At 47.0% G+C, this 21,142-nt stretch overlaps 1 protein-coding gene across 4 annotated transcripts in view; it reads right to left on the reverse strand.

Moving 5' to 3' along the window:
* The window catches only part of PLCG2 (phospholipase C gamma 2), a 186,722-nt gene that overhangs the window by 93,964 nt on the left and 71,616 nt on the right, over positions 1 to 21,142 (reverse strand). For all 4 annotated transcript variants that reach the window (XM_058440446.1, XM_032156340.2, XM_032156341.2 and 1 more), the window contains 5 exons: positions 15,319 to 15,462; positions 11,554 to 11,647; positions 10,751 to 10,798; positions 1,700 to 1,784; positions 61 to 144 (listed from right to left, as the gene is read on the reverse strand). In XM_058440446.1, coding sequence (XP_058296429.1) covers positions 61 to 144; positions 1,700 to 1,784; positions 10,751 to 10,798; positions 11,554 to 11,647; positions 15,319 to 15,462 — 455 coding nt within the window. The remainder of the gene's footprint in view (positions 1 to 60; positions 145 to 1,699; positions 1,785 to 10,750; positions 10,799 to 11,553; positions 11,648 to 15,318; positions 15,463 to 21,142) is intronic.

Here is a 21,142-nt window from a genome sequence, read left to right on the forward strand (position 1 = left end):
ACTTGGAAATACGTGGAAAACAGAAACATCATTTGATCACCTGCTCAAGAATCATCTTACCGATTTTTGCTGTTCAAACATAAGTTTTTTATAGAAGAGATGGAACTGTTCAAAGCTGAGCTCATCTTTGTGTGCTCCTATTTCCTGTAAATATGAAAAAAGTGACCACATGATTTTTGATGTCCACCGTAAGAATGGCTCCATGCTATTTATAGAATAACTTTTATTTCAGGAATTGCATGCTATTTTATTGGCATGCCGAAGAGACAGCTATGACCACATTGTTTCAGTGTCATGGCTTTGAAAGGAAAAAGTCATGCTATTTAACATGGCTTTTCTACAACATTGGCTAAAATCAAACTCACATTCCTCTGAATCAAAACCCTCCACACCTTCCCTAATCCCCCTGTCTGGGAAAACATACTCACAGGGACACCTACCAAATAAGACCCTCCTTTGAGCCCCAAAAGGGAAGCGTCTCAGCCAGGTTTCCAAGAGACATGATGCGTAACTCCTCCTTTTTTGGGCAGAAAACACTCTCTTTGGACTTCCAACTTCAGACATATTTGTAGAGTACGTACATATAGGTCATTTTGTAAAGCATTGGGAGTGAGATAGAACTCAGCTCCAATTAATTGCTTTATGGCTTTGGGCAATTCCCTTGACCCTTTCAAACCCTCAGTTTTCTTTATCTGTAAAATGGGAGAACCACCACTACGCTCCTAGGGCTTCTGTGAAAGTGAACAACATACCTGAAAAACACCCGGTTCAGTAAATACTTGATAAAGAATTAAATGGCGACTGTGTAGCAATCAATGGTAAATGCTTCTCCCATCTCCCTCCTCTTCTGACCTACCCTTTTCTCTTTTTCTATTCTTGGATTAATGTGGAATACTGGGGGCAGGTCAAAGGATGCTTGATAAGCAATAAAATGGGATAATTCTTCCAGGAGCTCATTAATACAAAAATGAAATAAGCTTTTTCTGCTAAGTAACCTTGTAATGGAGCTGATATTGACAATGGGCATTGGAGTCCTCCAACTGGGGCTATTTGGATGGAGGGTTTCTCATTTCCTAAGAAGAATGAGTATTTCCCTGTAAGCAAAAATCGATGCCCATCATCTCCATCCTTCCTCACCTGCTCTACTATATCCCATCAGTCATGGAGTGGCTTTACTGCCCAGACCTACCAACAACTTGATTACGCAACAAAATAAATTAAACAATGTATGGAAGGATGGATGGTTGGAGAAACAGAAGAAGAAAAAAGAGCCAACTCTGACAGCTACACTACCAGGACTTGCATACAAAATGCCACGGTCCTGGTACCCTACACAAGGAATCTTTCATAATATTTTCCAAAAGACATACATGCATTCATTTCACTAGGGGAAAAAATGGGCTGCAGTATGGTCAGGGAAATAGGGAAAGCTGGACTAATGGAAAACAGGTCTGAGGGTAGATGTTCCAAGTCCAACAGCTCAGTAAACATGGTCTTTATTGATTGCATCCTCTGCTAGGATTGAGACTGTGGTCCTCAGATATGTCTGTGATCCCTCTGTCTGAACTAAGATGTACTCTGGAGGCAAAGGATTTTCTTGTGCACTATTCCACAGAACTCAAAGGCAAGTCACGGCTTCATGAGAGAGGCTAAGTCACTCTGCATTCATAAAATTCCCAGGCTGAGCCATGAAACTTACCACAAACTTATCTTTAAGGAACTTGGCACTGCTCACTTTAAAGTTGATCAGGGGCAAGATGGTCTTCAACTCTCGGAGACTGATGCTGCAAAAGAGGGAGACCCAGCTCTGTCACCTTGAGGGTTTTCAACAGCACAGGATTTAGCTGCTCCCATCAGTTCCCACCTCAGGCAGCCCTCTATGAGAGAGCCTGGTCAACTGTTGTTTATGGACCACTAAATGGGAACAAGACACTGAGGCAAGGTAGGGGTGACACTTCAATGAGCAAGGCGGAAGGAATTTCCATAGACATGGGTCACATAGGAGACTCACAGGGTAGGGTGATGCTCCAATGAGGAGGGCTGGTCTCCACCCCTCAGGAATGTCCATGGACACGGGTCACATAGGAGATTTACAGCGTAGGGTGACGCCCCAATGAGGAGGGCTGGTCTCCACCCTTCAGGTATGTCCAGGGGTACAGATCACACAGGAGATTTATAGTGTACCGTGATGCCCCAGTGAGGAGGCACCTACACTGGAGATCCCCAGTACAAGGTGATGTCCCAGTGAGGAGAGCTGGTCTCCACCCTTCAGGAATGGTCATGGAGGAAGGTCTTGCAGGAGATTCAGTGTGGGCAGAAAATGGTGTCAGATGACCAGATAATCTCAATACAAAATGCCACAGAAATCCCAAAGGCCCAATATAGGTGCTGACAGGATATGTTTTCTGCCCAGGACTCTGAATGTCGAAGTGAAGAAATTCAATGACGCTTGGGTAAACAGTAGGAGTAGCTATCACACGCTTCATGTAGCCAAACACTTTGTCACCTAATTAGTGACACACATGAATGGATTAACAAGACTCCTACTGACTCTACCTGCCACCCAGAGGAACCACAACCACAGAACAGGCTTGGCAGGATCAGCCGGGAAAGACCCAGCTGAGCTTGACTCCAGTCTGACACTGTGAAGAGAAAAGAGGGATGTAGGGTACGTGGGGACCCCCTGCACCCCCAAAAATAAGTAAGTAAAAAAAATAAAGGTTTCTTTTAATGCCACTGGGGTTCAGAGCAAGGCAAGGTCACTAAGGGCCAGAGAGGGGAAATGGGAAGTAACAAGGCCTACAAGAGCACCTACTGTGTGCCAGGCTGCCCTGGGATCAACCAGGCGTTAAGGTTGCCTAACTGCTCACCAGATTCTACCTTCTGCAAAGCACACATAGTTGACCCCCAGGCCTCAGACCAGCCAAAGGTGGGGTGTCACAGGGGTACACAACTCGGCACTTGGAGCTGGATGGCAGGCAGCAGAGCCTGGATCTGAATCAAATTCCAGTGCTCAGTCACAGGAATCTGCATGAGTGTTTCTTCGAAGCCACATAGTGAGGTTCAGCTTAAGCGGGAAGCAAGGGCCAGGTGCAGTGGCTCACGCCGATAATCCCAGCACTTTGGGAGGCCAAGGTGAGCAGATTACGAGGTGAGGGGATCGAGACCATCCTGGCTAACACGGTGAAACCCCGTCTCTACTAAAAATACAAAAAAACATCAGCCACTCATGGTAGCGGGTGCCCGTAGTCCCAGCTACTCAGGAAGCTGAGGCAGGAGAATGGCATGAGCTCGGGAAGCCGAGCTTGCAGTGAGCCGAGATCGCACCACTGCACTCCAGCCTGGGCGACAGACTGAGACTCTGTCTCCAAAAAAAAGAAAAAAAAAAAGGAGGGCAGCATGGGAGAACACGTCCCAGGCAAAAGGAGCAGCAGCAACAGTAACCAGTAACAATGGTAACAAAAGCTGAAATTTCAATAGTGCTTATCAGGTGACAGGTGTTGTTCTAGGTGGTGCCTTATATGCATATTCACCTGTTTGATGTTTGAACAATTTTACAAGGCAGGTACCATGATCATCTCCATCTTCCAGGTGAGGAAACTGAGGCACCGATGAGTTTGGTACCTTATCTGTGCTAGCCTCAAACTCCAACCCAGTCTGCCCATAGTGACCACATCTGACTGCCTCCCAGTGAGTAGCTCACACAAGCAGAGGTGAAATTAGTGGGGTGGGTGGGTAAAGAATATGAGATCCAGACCCTTCTGGCTAGAGCCAAGTGTCCAGCAGAGCTAAGACAGGGTGGTCAAGAGAGGTAGCTTGCCCCAGCTTGCAGGAGAAAACTGCCCAGTTTCCCTGCACCATCCTCCCAGCTTCTGCTGTGGCATGCGGAAGGAGGCAGCACGTCACTGCCCAGCCACTGCGCTGGAGAAGGTCCAGTGTGACTCTGACCATCCTGTGTCCCCACCTCCAGCCTTTTCCTCTGGTTCTAATGGCCTCTGTAACAGCAGAGACTTCAAATGACAAGATACTCCCCACCCACTTACTGGTACCGCAGGGACAGCACCCACGGCTTTCACAGACAGAGCTTGAGGACAGAAAAAGTCCCTGTTGGGCCAGCTGGGGCTGGCGGGGCAGAGCAGCCAGCAGGGAAGTTGCCCCAGGGGCTTGCAAGAATCCTTCTGCCTCAGCCCTGGGGCTGGTCCAAGCAACAGCTGGGCCAGGGCAGAACGAAGGTGGAGGAGCAGCGGGAACAGGCGCTGCCAGAGCAGCAGTGAGAGGGGTCGCCGGGAGATGAGCCAGATCACGCTGGTGCCCCAGTGGAGCTCATCCTGGGAGCAAGGGAGAGGCCAGAGCCCCCCAGGAGCCCAGGCAACAGCAGGGCAAAGGAACCATCCCACCTCCAGGAACAGAGAGACTGAGGGGCCTGGGGCGCCAGAGCAGCTGCACAAGAACCAGTGGAGAAACCCCAGGAACCAGTGGCATGAGCATCCAAGCACCTGCGACATGGGAGCCCACCTGGTCCAAAGGCCTCCCCTTACAATGTAAACACTGCAGGCTGAGAGCTTCTTTGGTCTCCCAGTGCCAGGACAGCCTCACCCGATTTCCCCCAGGCGAGCCCCTCCCTCACTACCACCTCTGGGTGTGTGCGTGTCGTGCCGCATGGCCCAACCGAAACCAGCACAGGCAGGCTAAGCCCCCAGCGCGGGAGGGGAGGAAGCCAACGACTCAGCTTCACCCCTCTCTGCAACCTGCCATTCCCTAGAGACAGTGCCTCACCCAGGTCAAAGCCCCTTCCAAGGCAACCAGCTCTGACCCGGTCCACGCATGGGAACGAAGGCCTGGCCCTCTAGTCTCAATTCAGGACAGCTCCACAGGCCATGCTCAGAGCTCCCCGTCAGGTCTGCCCAGGCCATGGTTGTGACTCCCCAGCTGCCTGTTCCAGCTGCCTTCCTTCCCCCAGGGTAATGACCCTGCACTCCCCAGTAAGCCTCCTGCACACAAACCTGCATCTCAGATCATGTTTCCTGGGGGCTTAACCTAGGGCTGCGGGTTAGGAAACAAGGGAATCCCTTTGGGAAAGGACAGCAACTATTCCCTGAATGAGTTACCAACAGCCCCTCTCTCTCCCATGGCGAACAGCACTGAACAATCACAGTGTCCTCCCTGCTCAGCCTGGGGGGCCCCCGGGGTTCTTCAACTCCTGCACCCAGGCAGCCATCACCAAACGATTAAAGATGGCAGCCCCGTGACATTAGCAGACACCCTGAGGCTGGGCCGGCACCTCGACTGCCCCCAGCTCTTTTGCAGCAACAATGGCAATAAGAAACATTGGTCAAGTGTTCACCATGAGCCAGGCACGGTCCACGCACCCTTCACATACTAACTTCTGAACCCTCACATCTGCTCTGAGAGGCGGGAACTATTATTTTATCTTTTACACATGAGGAAACTGAGGCCCACAGAAATTAAATCATGTACCCCAGTTCACACAATGAGTTAGTGTGAGATCTGAGATTCAAACCTCAGCACTATCTGACAGAACTTTCGACAATGATGGAGACATCTGTGCTGTCTGAGGTGCTAGCTGCTAGCCACACAGGGCTGCTGAGCCCCTGAAATGCAGCTATTCCACTGAGGAGCTAAGTATTTTATTTTATTTTGTTTTGTTTTGTTGAAATGGTCACCTGTGGTGAGGGGGTGCCCTGCTGGACAGCGCAGCCCCGGAGTTCTGCTTCTCTACGTAGCTCCCAGACCAGCAGCATCTACATCACCTGGGGATTCGTTGAAATGCAAATTCTTGAGCCCTGCCCACCACCTACTCAATCAGCCACTGGCAGGTGGAGCCCAGCAGCCTCCACGTTCACAAATCCTCCAGGGGATTCCGGTGCCTGCTCAAATTTGAAAATTGCTCTCTAGACAGCCCTAATCTTCAACCCCACCTTTACAGCAGAATCTTATTTTAAAAATTTCCAATGCCAGAGGCCAAAATCCGAATCGCTACTGGTGTGGCTCTGCTAAAGCTCCTCAGGCGACTCTAACATTCTGGAGTCTCAAATAGGAAGCCTATTTGCATTCACGTTGAAGGAGATAAATGGACCCACCCACCTGCCTTCCACCTGCAACCCCCTCGCCCTTTGCCACCTCCCAGTAGAGTATTTCCTCTGTCCCTGCCAGGGCTAAAGGACAAAGGGAAGTGCACATTCCGCTTATGCAAATCCAATGTTATATGCCAAGCGGCCAAGGGCAGAGGAGGGAAAGGAAGTAAGTGTGAGGATATGAAGAAAACAGAAACCTGTGCATTGCCTTGGGAAGGTGTAGCTGCTACAGAAAACAGTATAGCAATCCCACAAAATAAACAGAATTACCATTTTATCCAGCAATTCAGCTTCTGGTTATATACACAAAGGAATTTAAAGCAGAGACTCAAACAGATTTGTACACCCATGTTCACAGCAGCACTATTCACAATTGCCAAAAGGTGGAAGCAACTCAAGTGTCCATTGATGGACAAGTAGATAAACAAAATGTGATCTATCTGTACAATGGATATTATTCAGCCTTAAAAAGGAAGAAGATTCTAACACATGCTACAACACAGATGAAACCTGGAGACATTACACTAAGTGAAATAAGCCAGATACAAAAGGACGAATATTGCATTAGTCCACTTATATGAGGTACCTGGAGCAATCCAATCCAGAGAGACAGACAGTAGAGTGGTGGTTTCCAGGGGCTAAAGAGAGAACCAATGGGGAGTTACTGCTTAATGGCTGCAGAGTCACAGTTTGAGAAGATGAAAAAGTTCTGGAGATGGATGGTGGTGACGGCAGCACGACAACATGATATACTTCATCCCACAGAAGTACATATCTAAGAACGGTTAAAATGATCAATGTTGTTCTATGTTTCATTGTTGTTACCACAATAAAACAAATTTTAACATTTGTTTTTAATTTTTTTAAATCATAAGGTGATTGGTCAGGGTGGGGAAGGGAAGATTTCTGCATTTCCCCCAGCTCTCAACAGCACAGTTTTTTTTGTTTTCGTTGTTTTTGGTTTTGTTTTGTTTTTGTTTTTGTTTCTCAGACGGGATCTCACTCTGTTGCCCAGGCTGGAGCTCAGTGTCACAATCATGGCTCACTGCAGCCTCGACCTCCCTGGGCTCAGATGATCCTCCCACCTCAGCCTCTCAAGCAGCAGGACTACAAATGTGCACCACTACACCCAGCTAACTTTATTGTACTTTTTGTACAGATGGGGTTTTGCCATGTTGCCCAGGCTGGTCTCCAACTCCAGAGCTCAGGCGATCCACCTGCCTTGGCCTCCCAAAGTGTTAGGATTACAGGTATCAGTCACCGTGTTTGGCCAATAGTACATTAAAAAAAAAAAAAGGAAAAGCGACACCAGTGGGGACAGTAAGTCTGCAAACCCTGGTGCCACCCCTGACAACCTGGGCTGCTTTATTCAAGTCACTTAACCTCTCTGGGCCTCAGTGTCCTCACACAGAAAATGGGTCTGAGAGCACCCAGCTCACCCGTCAGCCGAGAGCGTATCCTAGGGATGTAAAGTGCTTATTACAGCCATGGCTGCAAAGCAGGCTGTAAACAAATGCCCGCTGCTACCATTTGCCTCTAGAAAAGTCAAAAAATGAAACAGGGTGCTTGGGCCAAGCAAAACACCTAAGACTTATCCATTGCCCGGGCTGGGCCAGCCCTGAGCCTGCCCCCTCTCGCCTTCAGTCTTTCCTCTGCTTCTATGGCTCCTTTGTTTTCCTTCAGGAAACACGATTAGTCTCATGGGTGACAGGAAAGGGAGGGAAATTGGCAGGACAGAAGTTAGTTGCTCTTTCATTGGCACCTTGGTCAAAGTTTCTTTTGCAAAGCTCCCTCCAGGCTTCCCAGAACCACGGGAAAGGTGGGATTTTCCACATGTTGACAGACAGCAGGGCTCTACCCACTGGGAGGGAGGTGGAGGAGAGGATGCCAGTGAGCACGCAGGGGTGAACTCAGTCCAGAAACAGAAAAGGTTCTCTCCGCAGAGGGTCCTGGACCAGCTGATGGGAAGATGGATCTCTGTGCAGGACTTGCCAGAATCCCTCCTGAGCAAGAGGGTGGTATCCATTTCTTGACCTCACAGATGAAAAGCCCACTTCAGAGCCAGATTGGCCACACCATACCAGCACCGTGTGGAGAGAGGCACTGAGGGTGGCTCCCTCTCTCAGCCCTGTGCCAATCTCAGCTATGAATCATCATAAGCCACGGAGAAAGAAAACTCAGAGGAGGCATCACCTCCGAGGCTGAAAGAGACCAGTGTGTACCAAATCTTCCAACACAAGGACCTCATTTAATCCACCTCAGTAACACTAGAGGGTGGCCCAGCATGGGGGAGCAGACAGGGCATGTTCGATGAGAATAAGAGGAGGGAGAGAAAGGCAGGTAGACAGAAAAACATGGAGGGAGCTAATGGCTGACCTAACATTACTAGACTTTTAACCAGTTCCTGGTTAAGAGTTCCAAATTCTCCCATCGGGCATGTGAAGCAACCAGGGAAGCTCACCCAAACCCTGAAGCCAACAAGTAACAGAGGACATTGACCAGACATGAAGTCACCTTCAAGATGGAAAGATTTTCAGGAACAAAATAAGAGAGCTGATAGAGTTTAGTTATTGGAAATTAACTAGGATCATGACATATCTACATGGGATAATGACATATCCACATAGGATAATGACATAAATAAACCAAGAATGAATGAAAGGAATATTTTACCAAAAAAATAAGGTGTCTCGTGTGAGGCTAACACGAGACAAGGACTGAAGAGCTCAATGCAATCCCTGGCATGCCGAATACATGGCTGTTCAATAAATGGTAGGGGTTTTTTTGTTTTAGTTTTTGGTTTGGTTTTTTTTGGTTTTTTGTTGCGATGGTGGGTTTTTTTGTTGTTTTTTGTTTGTTTGGTTTTGTTTTGTTTTTTTGAGACAGAGTCTTGCTCTGTCACCCAGGCTGGAGTACAGTGGCGTGATCTCGGCTCACCGCAACCTCCACCTCCCGGGTTCAAGCAATTCTCCTGCCTCAGCCTCCTGAGTAGCTGGGACTACAGGAGCGTGCTACCATGCCCGGCTAATTTTTTGTATTTTAGTAGAGACAGGGTTTTACTGTGTTGCCCAGGCTGGTCTCGAACTCCTGAGCTCAGACAATCTGCCTGCCTCTGCCTCCCAAAGTGCTGGAAATATAGATGTACACCACCGCACGTGGCCAAATGGTAGTTTTTATCATTACATTACTAAGAGCTGAATCATACCTCAAAAACATAATGAATTAAAAATGCTCAACCTCACCCATAAAGAAAGCAAGTTTAAGCAAAAACACTTGGTTGCCTCGGTTGCAGATAAACAAAGATCAAAGTCTAATGGCACAATAAATCATCAAGAAAGGGTGCCCTCTTGCCCCACTGGTACAAATATTATACAAATTGCTACCTCTCGCTATCAAACTATTAGACCAGCAAACATTGTGCTGCTGTATTCGTTTCTGAGAATTTATCCTACTCACAGCCACCACAAATGAGTTTACAGAAAGATAGACCCAAAGGTTTCCATAGCAGCATTAATCACAATAATAATAAAGGATTGGGAGCAGCTTTCTGTGCATCAACACGGAAATGATTTCTGAAATGACAATGCATTAATCTAAGGAGAAACCAAAACCGCATTTGCTTTTTTTTAAAAAATGTCTGGGTAAGACTTCACCTTTCCAAAAAAAAATAATAATACTAATAAATAAGCCAGGCATAGTGAAACACACCTGTAGTTCCCAGCTACTTAGGAGGCTGAGGCAGGAGGATCGTTGGAGCCCAGGAGTTTATGGCTGCAGCGAGCTATGATTGTGCCACTGCACTCCAGTCTGGGCAACAGAGAGAGACCCTGCCTCTAAAAAATAATAATAATAGTCTGTCATAGAGCTTTGTGCAGGACTGATAGGGAGCTTCTCCAAGACGTACTTTTAAGTGAAAAAGTCAAGTAAACTGAATACACGTTATCACATCACCCAACACATCTCTACCAGGCCTTAGAACCACCTGGTGGCCAGGCACAGTGGCTCATGCCTGTAATCCCAGGACTTTAGGAGGCCAAGGTGGGCAGATCACAAGGTCAGGAGTTCAACACCATCCTGCTGAACACGGTGAAACCCTATCTCTACTAAAAATACAAACAAATTAGCCAGGTGTGGTGGCGGGTGCCTGTAGTTCCAGCTACTTGGGAAGCTGAGGCAGGAGAATGGTGTGAACCCAGGAGGCAGTGCTTGCAGTGAGCCGAGATCCTGCCACTGCACTCCAGCCTGGGCAACAGAGCGAGACTCCGTCTCAAATAAAAAAAAGAACCACCTAGTTTACTTCTTCACGGTCAATCTCTCTCCTGTCACAAAGCATGGGCTGGTGCCATCAGGACTGTGGTTACTGCTGTATTCCCAGGATATTAAAGGTGCTCAAATATTTGTGATGAGGTCCGAATGCCCCATGGCAGAGATCATCTCTGAGGCTGGACTTGAACTTCCCGCGGAATAGAGGCTCCCTCCAGGAGGACGATTTTGTCACCCTCAACCCCAGGACCCAACATGGCATCTGCAGATCACATTGGACGCAGTGAGGACCTTGCCCCCCGCAAGTCATGCTCCCACACCCTTGGAAAGTTTAAAGAGAGAATGAAGATCGAAATCCAAAAGTGATCAGAAGAAAACTGAATGACTCTTACCTGTTTCTTCTGGTTTGATCCACAGAATATATCTGCTTTCTCAGCCAACTGGAAAGAAATTTGAGACAAAAGAAAGAAAGAAAGAGAAAATTAGAAAATAGCACAAGTCTAAGTGAGTCCTAAGGGATGTGCACAAAAGGAACTGGAACCAAAAGGAGGAGTCTTCCAACTTTCTAACAAGGACAGCTTGGGAAGCAGTTTCCTTCTAGGAATGGAAAAGGCCTATATAAGCCAAGATTTCAACTCAAAACGGCCAGGTTTCTTTACATTGACAATTCCTTCTGATGATAGTCATTAATCCCCAAAAACCTAGAAAGAAAAATAGTACAAAGTAGAGGACTTTGATTTAGTGGAAGGAAAATAACTCACACCCCATTGCCCATCCAGACTTCCATGACACGGAAGAGACAATCTTGAGGTCTTCATCAACCCAGGAGGGAGTGATAGGTGGAAAATTCCAGACCTTGTGTCTGTCCTCTGATCAGTCCACTGAATCTCTTATTAAATCCTTTAGGAAGGAAGCCCTGTTTTCCCCAACACATACCCCAGGAATGTTTCTATCTCGACTCCAATGCACCACTCACTCCAATAGGCCAAGGCTGAAAACTAGCACAGGGAAATGCTCTTATTTGAAAAACTGTAAAGCTTACACTGCTCCTAGGCACCCATTGCATACAAGACACTCAGTGAGCCTCAAAAAACCCATGTCCCTTTTTTTTTTTTTTCCTGTAGCCCATGTTGGCTAAAGGCAGCAGAATAAAGGAATCAGCGACTATGCAAATAAACAGGCAAAAGCCAACTACCTCTCGATAATGGTGGGTGTGGACGCATTCATTGCTTCTTGGTGTAAGATTTTCAAGCCAGAGAGCCAATTAACTGCATCTTCTTTAGAGTCAGCTGGAGTGGAGAAAGGGAACAGAAATGCTGTGTTAATTCCTGGGAAGATGTCTGCTTACAAAGCCCGGCCCCATACAGATCACAACGACGGGAGAAGCCTATGCTGGTTTCTAGTTTTGCAGGAGGCAAAGAAAGCATCCCCTTCACACCTTCATGGCTCTAGGACCTGCTTTTTGTCTGAGATGGGGCCACACATTCATGATGAGCTTTGTACCACAGGGATGACAAGTGGGTTATTTCCTGTGCCAAATGGGATCAGCTAATAATGGAGGGAGTGGTGGGAACTATCGCTATGATATTGTTAACATCATTTGAGCACTAACTATATATATATACTAGACATTGTTCTAAGTGTTTTTCCTATATTGATCCCACAAGGGAAGTACTATTATATTCCCATTTAACACTTGGAGAAACCACTGAACCTAAGACAGGTTCAGTGATGTGTCCAAGGCCACACAGCTCCTAGCAGCCATTACAGACTGAATATTTGCATTCCTTCCGAATTCATATGTTGAATCTCTAACCCCTGAGGTAGGGCCTTTGTGAGGTATTTAGGTTTACATGAAGTAATGAGGGTGGCGCCTCCATGAGAGGATTAACGCCCTTTTAGAGAAGAGAAAGAGAGACTAGACCTCCCTCTCTGTCCATGCACACCCTGAAGAAAAGCCATGTGAGCACACAACAAGAAGGCGGCTGCCTGCAAGTCAGGAAGAGAGCCCTCACCAGAACTCAACCATCCAGCATCTTGATCTCAGACTTCCCAGTCCCCAGAACTATGAGAAAATAAATGCCTGTTGTTTAAACCCCCAGTCTACAACATTTTGTTATAGTAGCCAGAGCACACTGAGACAGTGGAAGACACAGATTTTAAACAATAATCCATTCTCTTACCCTGGCAGCACACTGACTCCAGGGATGAAAAAGCTGAGGAATTCAAACCCAGGTGTCCAACTCCAGAGCAGAGTTTCCCAACCCCAGCTGTTCAGGAGATTCACTTGAGGGCTTTTCAAAACCCCAATACTTAGGTCCCACCCTAAAGTAATTAACCCAAAAGAGAGGGATGAGGGAGACATCAACAGGTGGAAACACCTGCCTGGTGCCAAAGTGTATCAAAGGTTGAGTGATCCGCCTCCTCTGCTGCTATAACAAATGACCACAAACTTAGTGGCTTAAAGTAATACAGATTTATTTTCAGACCATTAGAGAGGCCAAAAGTCTAAAATAGAGCGGTTGCATGAGATCTCTGGATTCCTTCTGAAAGCTCTTGGGAAGAATCTGTTTCCTCACCTTTCCTAGCTTCTGGAGGCTGCCTACATTCCTTAGTTCATGGCCTCTCATCTGCTGACCTTTGTTTCCATCCTCACATCTCTTTCTCTGAGAATGACCTTCCCATGTATCTAAGAACCCTTGTGATTCCACTGGACACCCAGATTGTCCAGGATATTTCCCATCTCAAGATCCTCAATTTAACCATACCTGCAAAGTCTCCTTTTCCACAGAGATTAATATATTCACAGGTTCCCAGGATTAGGACATGGGCATCGTGGGAGGGCAGTATTCAGCTTCCCATGGATGAGTACCACTGGCTTAGGGATTTAGATTTTGTTTCATTAAAGAGTATTAGCTTTTAACCCTATGCTAACTGATAAAATGCAGGATCTAGAATAATCTGCACCACAACCCTAAGCAGCTGTCAGTATCTCCCCTGCTTCTAATCAAGATGGCACAGAGGGACAGCAAGTAGAGCTTGCTAATACCCAGGAGAGTATGGCTTGCTAATACCCATGGTTGCTATTACCCTTGCTAATAAGCAGCAGTGGGGAGTGGTTAAGAGCTTGGCATATGGCAAAAGGAAGATCATAGCTCAAGTCCCACTGCACCACTTCAGGGCTGTGTGACATTCAGGAGGTTACTTAACCCTACTCTGTGCCTCATCTCACCTGTAAAATGAAGCTAACAGTGCAAACACCTCATGGAACTATGAAGCCTCTCCTTAAGCACCAGGTACTTTAGCAGTCCGTACACCCATGGCAGAGACTGCTGCTCTCATCTTCCCAAATAGATGCGGAGGAAACTGAGGCTCTGAAGGGCTGACTTTGTCTCAGAGCCAGTAAGTGAGAAGATGGAATGTGAATCAAAATCTTGACCATCACTGTGCTGACCTTGAATTTAGGGTTCCGGAAGAGGGACCCAGAGTGGGATATATATCAAAGTTCACATCCTGGCTTCCAAGCCCCGGGCTCTTCTGGTCTCCTTACCAAGTTAAGAACAGGGGGACAGGACTCATCCTGCAGGTGGGGCTAAGGAGACAAGAGGTGTGAAGCTTCACCGCCATGGGACTTGCCCTCCTACCCCATCTCTACCAACTCACCCTCCATATCATCAATCAGACATTCGCTCCTCATTTCCTACATCCGACATACTATTTCCCTCCTCCAAGCCCAGGCACACACCACAGCCTTTCCCTGGAGCACCCTCCCTCTCTTTCCTCCAAACTCCTACTGAAGCCTCAAAACCTAATGTAAAAGTCACCTTCTCTGCCAAGCTTCCCTGGAATTAAACATTCACAGCACACTGTATCATGCTTGCACTAGGTCTTATCCCACTGCACACATCTGTCTCCCCAAGTAGACTGAGAGCTTCTTAAAGGCAGCACCAAGTCCCATTCATCTTCCTAGCTCACTGGCATGTACACAACTTAACAGAGAGTATAGGCTCAAAAGACATGTAGTAAAAGAATGAATGAGAAACTAATAAGTTATCTGACCCTAAAGTAAATGTCCCTATATTGCTCAACTTTGAGAGCTGCCTCCACTTTGGTCTATTTTAATCGTATTTATTTTCTTAATTAATCTACATATACTTCTAAGTCAATAAATTCTAGGACTGAACTTGAAAGTAGCTACAAGCTTCTGCCCCTGAGTAAAGTGAGGAAAGTGCATGTGTGTGCAATAGAAGATCTCAGGACAGTTCCTTCAGATCAATCGGATTTGCTGAGCTACATCCTGCTGGAGGAAAACAGGTTACATTTTTCTGGTTTTTTTTTTTTTTTTTTTTTTTTTTGAGACGGAGTCTTGCTCTGTTGCCCAGACTGTACGGCAGTGACGCAATCTTGGCTGACTTGTTCAAGCAATTCTTGTGCCTCACCCTTTCAAATAGCTGGGACTACAGGTGCGCACCACCACACCCAGCTAGTTTTTGTATTTTTAGTAGAGACAGGGTTTCACCATGTTGGCCATGCTGGTCTCAAACTCCTGACCTCAAGCGATCTGCCCACCTCAGCCTCCCAAAGTGCTGGGATTACAGGGATGAGCCCAGCCTACATTTTTCATCCAACATAGCCTGGCCTTCAGTGTTAAAACTACCTAATCATCACTTATTCAGCTCTCAGCATGAGCTAGAGAGACACTTAACATACTCCTCACAATACCGCCATGAGATAGGCATTATTATTCTCCCCATTTCACAGCTGAGCAAACTGCAGCTCAGAGAGATTAAGTCACTCACCTAAAGACACACAGCTAGAAAGGGGCAGGGCTGGGATTCAAAACCATGATCCCAAATACACATCAGTGAGCAGGCAGGGGTGAGCATTCTGCTATTAGCCAACTTCTTCAGGAAGAGACTAAGGCACAGGGAAGGAGAAAGGCACAGAAACATGCACCCACCTGCCAAGCTGAGCGTGCTGAGGACGAACTGAGTGCCATACAGGATGGTGAAGCAGCAGTCTTCTTTCTGGCGAACTGCTTTTGCTCGCTCGAAATCTTTGGAGTTCTTCCCTGGGCGGATTTCTTTTATTTCCATGATATCCACTAAAATGACATTAACATGAGCCAATTAGAAGCGGGAGTTCACTCCACCTGAGAATGCAGCCGCGCACCTGCAGCCCAGGCACAGCCTGCCTCCTTCCTTCCCAAGAGGATCCCGCAAAGCTATCTCTGCACCTGGACTCAGTGCCCCCTCCTTCTGGAAATGGACAAAGGGCCAAGAACCTACCCGGGCATTTGCTGCTACCCCACAAACCCCTGGAGTATGAAGAGTTTGGGGTTTCCACTCACCCTGTTTCTCAGACACGTTTTAAACTAGGACAATTAATTTTTGTAATGCAACTCAGATTTGAGGAAATAAGCACAGACTATTCTACCGAAAAAAAAAAACAAGAGACTAAATTGATGCTCATTAGAGATCACTCTAGGCAGCCTAAAAGTTCCAACCATCCAGTTGACCTTGACCTTGATGACCTTTTCCCTTGAGTCCGAAAAGCTACAAATGCTCTGTGGCTCAGTTGAAGGGGCAAGAGAAAATGAAGGCACTGAATAACGGCTTCAAATTAAAAATAATAATAAGAGGCCAACTCCAGCACTGGGGATGGTCACACAGGTTCTAGATATCACAGGGCCTATGGGAAGAGAGTGGTAAACTATTACTCTGGTAACAGTCCACAGTAATGGACTGTTACCAATGTGCCACGGCCTCCAGTATTTATGCCTTATATAGCCAGCACAAATGATGCTGTGCCAGTTCAGGGTCTGATCCTTTTTTTTTTTTTTGAAACAGGATGTCGCTCTGTCACCCAGCCTGGAGTGCAGTGGCATGATCTCAGCTCACTGCAACCTCTGCCTCCTGGGTTCAAGCAATTCTCCTGCCTCAGACTCCAGAGTAGCTGGGATTACGGGCATGCGCCTCCATGCCCGGCTAATTTTTCTATTCTTAGTAGAGATGGGGTTTCACCATATTGGCCAAGCTGGTCTTCAACTCCTGACCTCAAGTGATCTGCCTGCCTCAGCCTCCCAAAGTGCTAGGATTACAGGCGTGAGCCAGAGGGCCTGGCCTGGGGCCTAATCCTTAAGAAGGCCTGGTACCTTCCATTTTGGGCTCTGGGGGAAGCCAGCCTCTGTGTAAGAAGTCAGACTACCTAGAGACCACCATGCTGTAAGAAGCCCAAGTTAGCCGCATAGAGAGGCCATGGAAGAAGAATCAACGCCCTCAGCCAACAGCCCAGCTGAGTCCCCAGCCAACAGCCACAGAGCACTAGATCATCTTAGAAGTGGATCCTCCGACCCCAATGAGCTGCCCCAGCTGACAACATGTGGAACACAGACAAGCTCTCCCAGTCCCCACCCATGCCCAGATTGTAGAAATATATGCAATAAATAAAATGATTGTTGTCTTAAGCCACTAAACACTGGGATAGTTTGTTGTACAGCAATAGATAACAGAAACAAATAAGAAATCCTTCCTTTCTGCAACTTCTGCTGCCATGTGACTCCACCCACTCCTGGTCAAAACCTACCGGGCCAGGATGGCAACCTGACTGACTCAAAGCTGACTCCCCATTCCCCCTACAAGATGACCAGTGAATTCTGGGCTGGCACAGAGACACAAGCTCAACAAGCTCAGCCAGTCTCTTTTTCCCTTTCTTCTGAAAAACAAAAACAACAAACATCTTTTCATGGGATGCACCCATTCCATGTGCTTTAGATAGAGCTGATTCACCCCCACCACCTTCAACCATAAGCTGAAGGGGACAGCAGGGGACTGGGAATGACCCAAGTGCCCTGGCTCAGTGACTGGTTCAGGGACAGACACATGGCCCAGCTGCACCATCAGCATCTTCCTGGGACTTATTTGGCCAGGACTACTGGTAAGATGTCCCCTCCACTGCTGCTCTCAGGCTGGTAAAACATGAGTCTCGGAGTAGCAGGGACCACCTTGTCTACCACGGAAGAAAGTGTTATCAAACCCTGGTGTACCTTTGAACTCCAGCACTCCTGGAGACAAGAGTGAGAAAGGAGATCTCAGCTTTGCAGCAAGAAGAGGTGGCTCTGGCCTGGAATTAAGGAAGAGGACAGAACGAAGTCCCCAGAGGTGAGCAAAGGCATCTTAGAGTCATAGTGAAACAGCAGGAAAGGTTCGTGGCCATTCACAGGCAACGATGGGAGCTAGAGGAGGAGAGCAGAGAATAAAGTTAGAGGAGAGGGGATGGGATGTGCTCAAAGCTTTCTGAGTTCTTACCATGGGTCTAGCTCAATTAGAAACAGCTCAGTGGGCAAAAGCCATGTGAAAACAAGCCAGGCACGGTGGCCCAAGCCTGTAATCCCAGCACTATGGCAGGCCGAGGGGGGCAGATCACTTGAGGTCAGGAATTTGAGACCAGCCTGGCCAACAAGGTGAAACCCCATCTCTACTAAGAATACAAAAATTAGCTGGGCTTGGTGGCACATGCCAGTTGTCCCAGCTACTTGGGAGTATGAGGCAGAAGAATCGCTTGAACTCAGGAGGCAGAGGTTGCAGGGAGCTGAGATCACGCCACTGCACTCCAGCCTGGGTGCCAGTGAGACTTTGTCTCAACAAGAACAACAACAAAAAGACCATGTGAAAAGACTAAAAAAACAGCATGTCATCTACACCCTGTACATGTCTGGTGGTAGACATACCCACCTATATATGTGACAAGATTTCGTAGAACTACACATCAAAACAAATGCAAAATAACAAGAAAATTGAGTGTATGTAAAAAATGGTGAAAACCAATTAAGATCTGCAGTTTCATTAATAGCACTGCACCAGCGTCCATGTCCAGGTTTTGATAACTATGGTGATGAAAGATGTTATCAGTGGAGCAGCTAAATGAAAGGTTCACAGACACTGTACTATTTTTGCCACGTCCACGAGTCTAAAATTATTTCAAAATAAAAAGTTACTAAAATCACTTCTCAATTATGGGTGGCCCTATTATTAGGGAGGTGGTATCTCTAAACCTTGTTGGGTAGAGTATTTGGGATGAAGGTGAGAGAGAGTAGAGATACGACTCATCCCCCCTCACATCCCAGTGAGGACTTCTACTACAAGCTGGCTGGGGGGGCCCATAACTAGTGGGGACCCCACGCAGACCTTGCGCTATAAATCTTGTTCAAAGGGCCATTCCCACTGATTGCAGATCTGGAGGAAACTAAAATAAGCGGCTCCCGTCTTAAATCTTACTCAAGGGAGTTAACCCTATTGGCCGCATGTGCGGGAGATCTGAAGAATCACCAGTCCTCCACCTTAGCTGCATTATAATAGTAAACATCATGCCCAGGGGTGGGGATTTAACACGCCAATGAGATATGCAACACAGGAAGAGGCTCTCTATCCTGTTATACTGTGCAGGTGCCAGAAGTTCCCCGCCTCTACATGCTTAAATATCACTCACTGCCTACTTTAGCCCCTTTAAAATTCCTCTCCTGACTGTCTTCGGGGAGCCAGGCAGAGAATTCTCTCTCTCTCTCTCGTGCTGCTTCTCTTATGCCTGGGCATAAGCTCCAATAAAGCCTTATCCGGGAAAACTCTTTTGACCTCATGTGAGTTTCTATCACAGTGACAGCCCAAGAACGCATGCTCAGTAAAAGATGGACATGTCGCCACTCTTCACCCAAACCAGAAACCTGAGTCTTCCTTATCTCTTCTCTTTATCTTCACTCCTCAAAAACAAACAAACAAAAAGATCCTTTCCGTGCACTGAAATTTATTTTATTTATTTGCTTCATTTATTTGGGGGAAGCTTGATACTTTTATAGACTTCATGATGTTGCACCCCAAAATACTTAATTTATCTCAAAAAAAGGAGCACATTTTCTTATAGAACCATAAAACCTTACATCTAACAAAACTGATGATAATTACTTAACACGACCTAACACCTTGCCTGTATTTAAATTTCCCCAGTTTTCTCCAAACTTTTTACAGTAGACTTGAAGACAAATAAAATGCACACATCTTACCTGGTTATGTCATTACATCTTCAAACCTAAGGAGTCTCCTTGTTTACTTTTGTTTTCTCTTGTGCCTTTGACTTTTTAGAGACACTAGGCACTGGAATTCATTTTTAGAGGAAATCAACATGACTGATGTAACTGCTTTAGTAATTATCTAAAAACTTGAAAGGTATTAAGGTTTGTTTTCCAAAGTTAGTTATTCACCCACCCAGGTGACTGCCAGTGAAAGTCTAGTGACTTTAAGCAAACATTCTTTTCTTTTCCTGTCTAGTCTAACAATTCTCTTTCCTGCTAAAATGTCTTCGAGAGGGAATTTTGTTTTTTGGTTTTTGTTGAGACAGAGTTTCGCTCTTGTTGCCCAGGCTGGAGTGCAGTGGCACAATCTCGGCTCACTGCAACCTCCACCTCCTGGGTTCAAGCGACTCTCCTGCCTCAGCCTCCCGAGTAGCTGGGATTACAGGCACCCACCACCACACCTGGATAATGTGTGTGTGTTTGTGTGTGTATTTCTAGTAGACACAGGGTTTCACCATATCGGTCAGGCTTCTCTCGAACTCCTGACCTCAGCTGATCCACCTGCCTTGGCCTTCCAAGTACAGAGATTACACGTGTGAGCCACCACCACCAGCCAAGAGGGAATCTTTGAACTGGCCTATGGTGAGCATCTGTCCTTACAGCAAAATTATACATAACTAAAGAAAAACTTTTTTAGACAATGTAACATTGTCTTCCAGCAATAGCCACATTTTAACAATTCTACTTCTGAAATTGCTCTGGAATCTGTCAACATCTATCCATTTCCATGGCCAACACCACAATCCAAGCCACCATTATCTCTTGTCTATGGAGGCACCTTCCTGACTTGTCTCCTTATAGCAGTACCTTATCCCCACAGTCACCTTATGAAATACAAACAGGCTCGTGCCACTCCTTGGGATCAAGCCTTCCCGTGGCATCCCATTGCTGTTAGGACTAAGAACCACAGCCCTGTGACGACTCCTCCAACCCCGCATGGCCTAACCAACTGCCTCCCGGCCCTAGCTCCCCATGCGCCACCCACACAGACCCCTCTGAGCATCTCTCATAGGTCACACTCATTCCTACCATAGGACATTAGCGGTGCTGCTGGCACCACCAAAAACGTTCTTAGTCTAGTTAACACCAAGCTCTCCCTTCCAGTCTCAGCTCAATCGGATCAAACTCAGAAAACCTCCCAATGCCTGCTATGATCTACACCAAGCACCTCTCTTCCACAGCACTCAACAGAGGCAAATATTTATTAGATGGCATCTGTGGATCCACAGCCCTCCTTTCCTAGACTGTAAGCTCCATACATGCAGGGATTGTGCACCCTTCCTCACCACTATGCTCCACCCCTATCAGAACGGCTGGCACACAGCAGGGCCCAATAAGTAGTTCTTGGAAAGAGGAAAGGGACAGAGAGAGATGGGGACATCAAGAGGGATCAAACTACTGGTGACAGGGCGGAGCAGGGGACAGAGAGGAAGAAGGACAGAGGAGGAGATGACGGAGACCAAGGGAGACAGAGAGGGATAGAGAGACCAGGTACAGAAAACGACAGGCTACCCACACAAGGAGGGAGAGAAATGCAAACATGCATGTACAAAGGCAGAGACACAGAACATGGTAAGAAAGAAAGAATGAAATGCTAACAGCCTTTCCAACGATACAAGCAGCCCTGCACATCTGCACACCCGCTTCCACTTCAGCCCAA

This window comes from Hylobates moloch, unplaced genomic scaffold, assembly GCF_009828535.3.
Source record: "Hylobates moloch isolate HMO894 unplaced genomic scaffold, HMol_V3 SCAFFOLD_6, whole genome shotgun sequence".
Taxonomy (NCBI): domain Eukaryota; kingdom Metazoa; phylum Chordata; class Mammalia; order Primates; family Hylobatidae; genus Hylobates; species Hylobates moloch.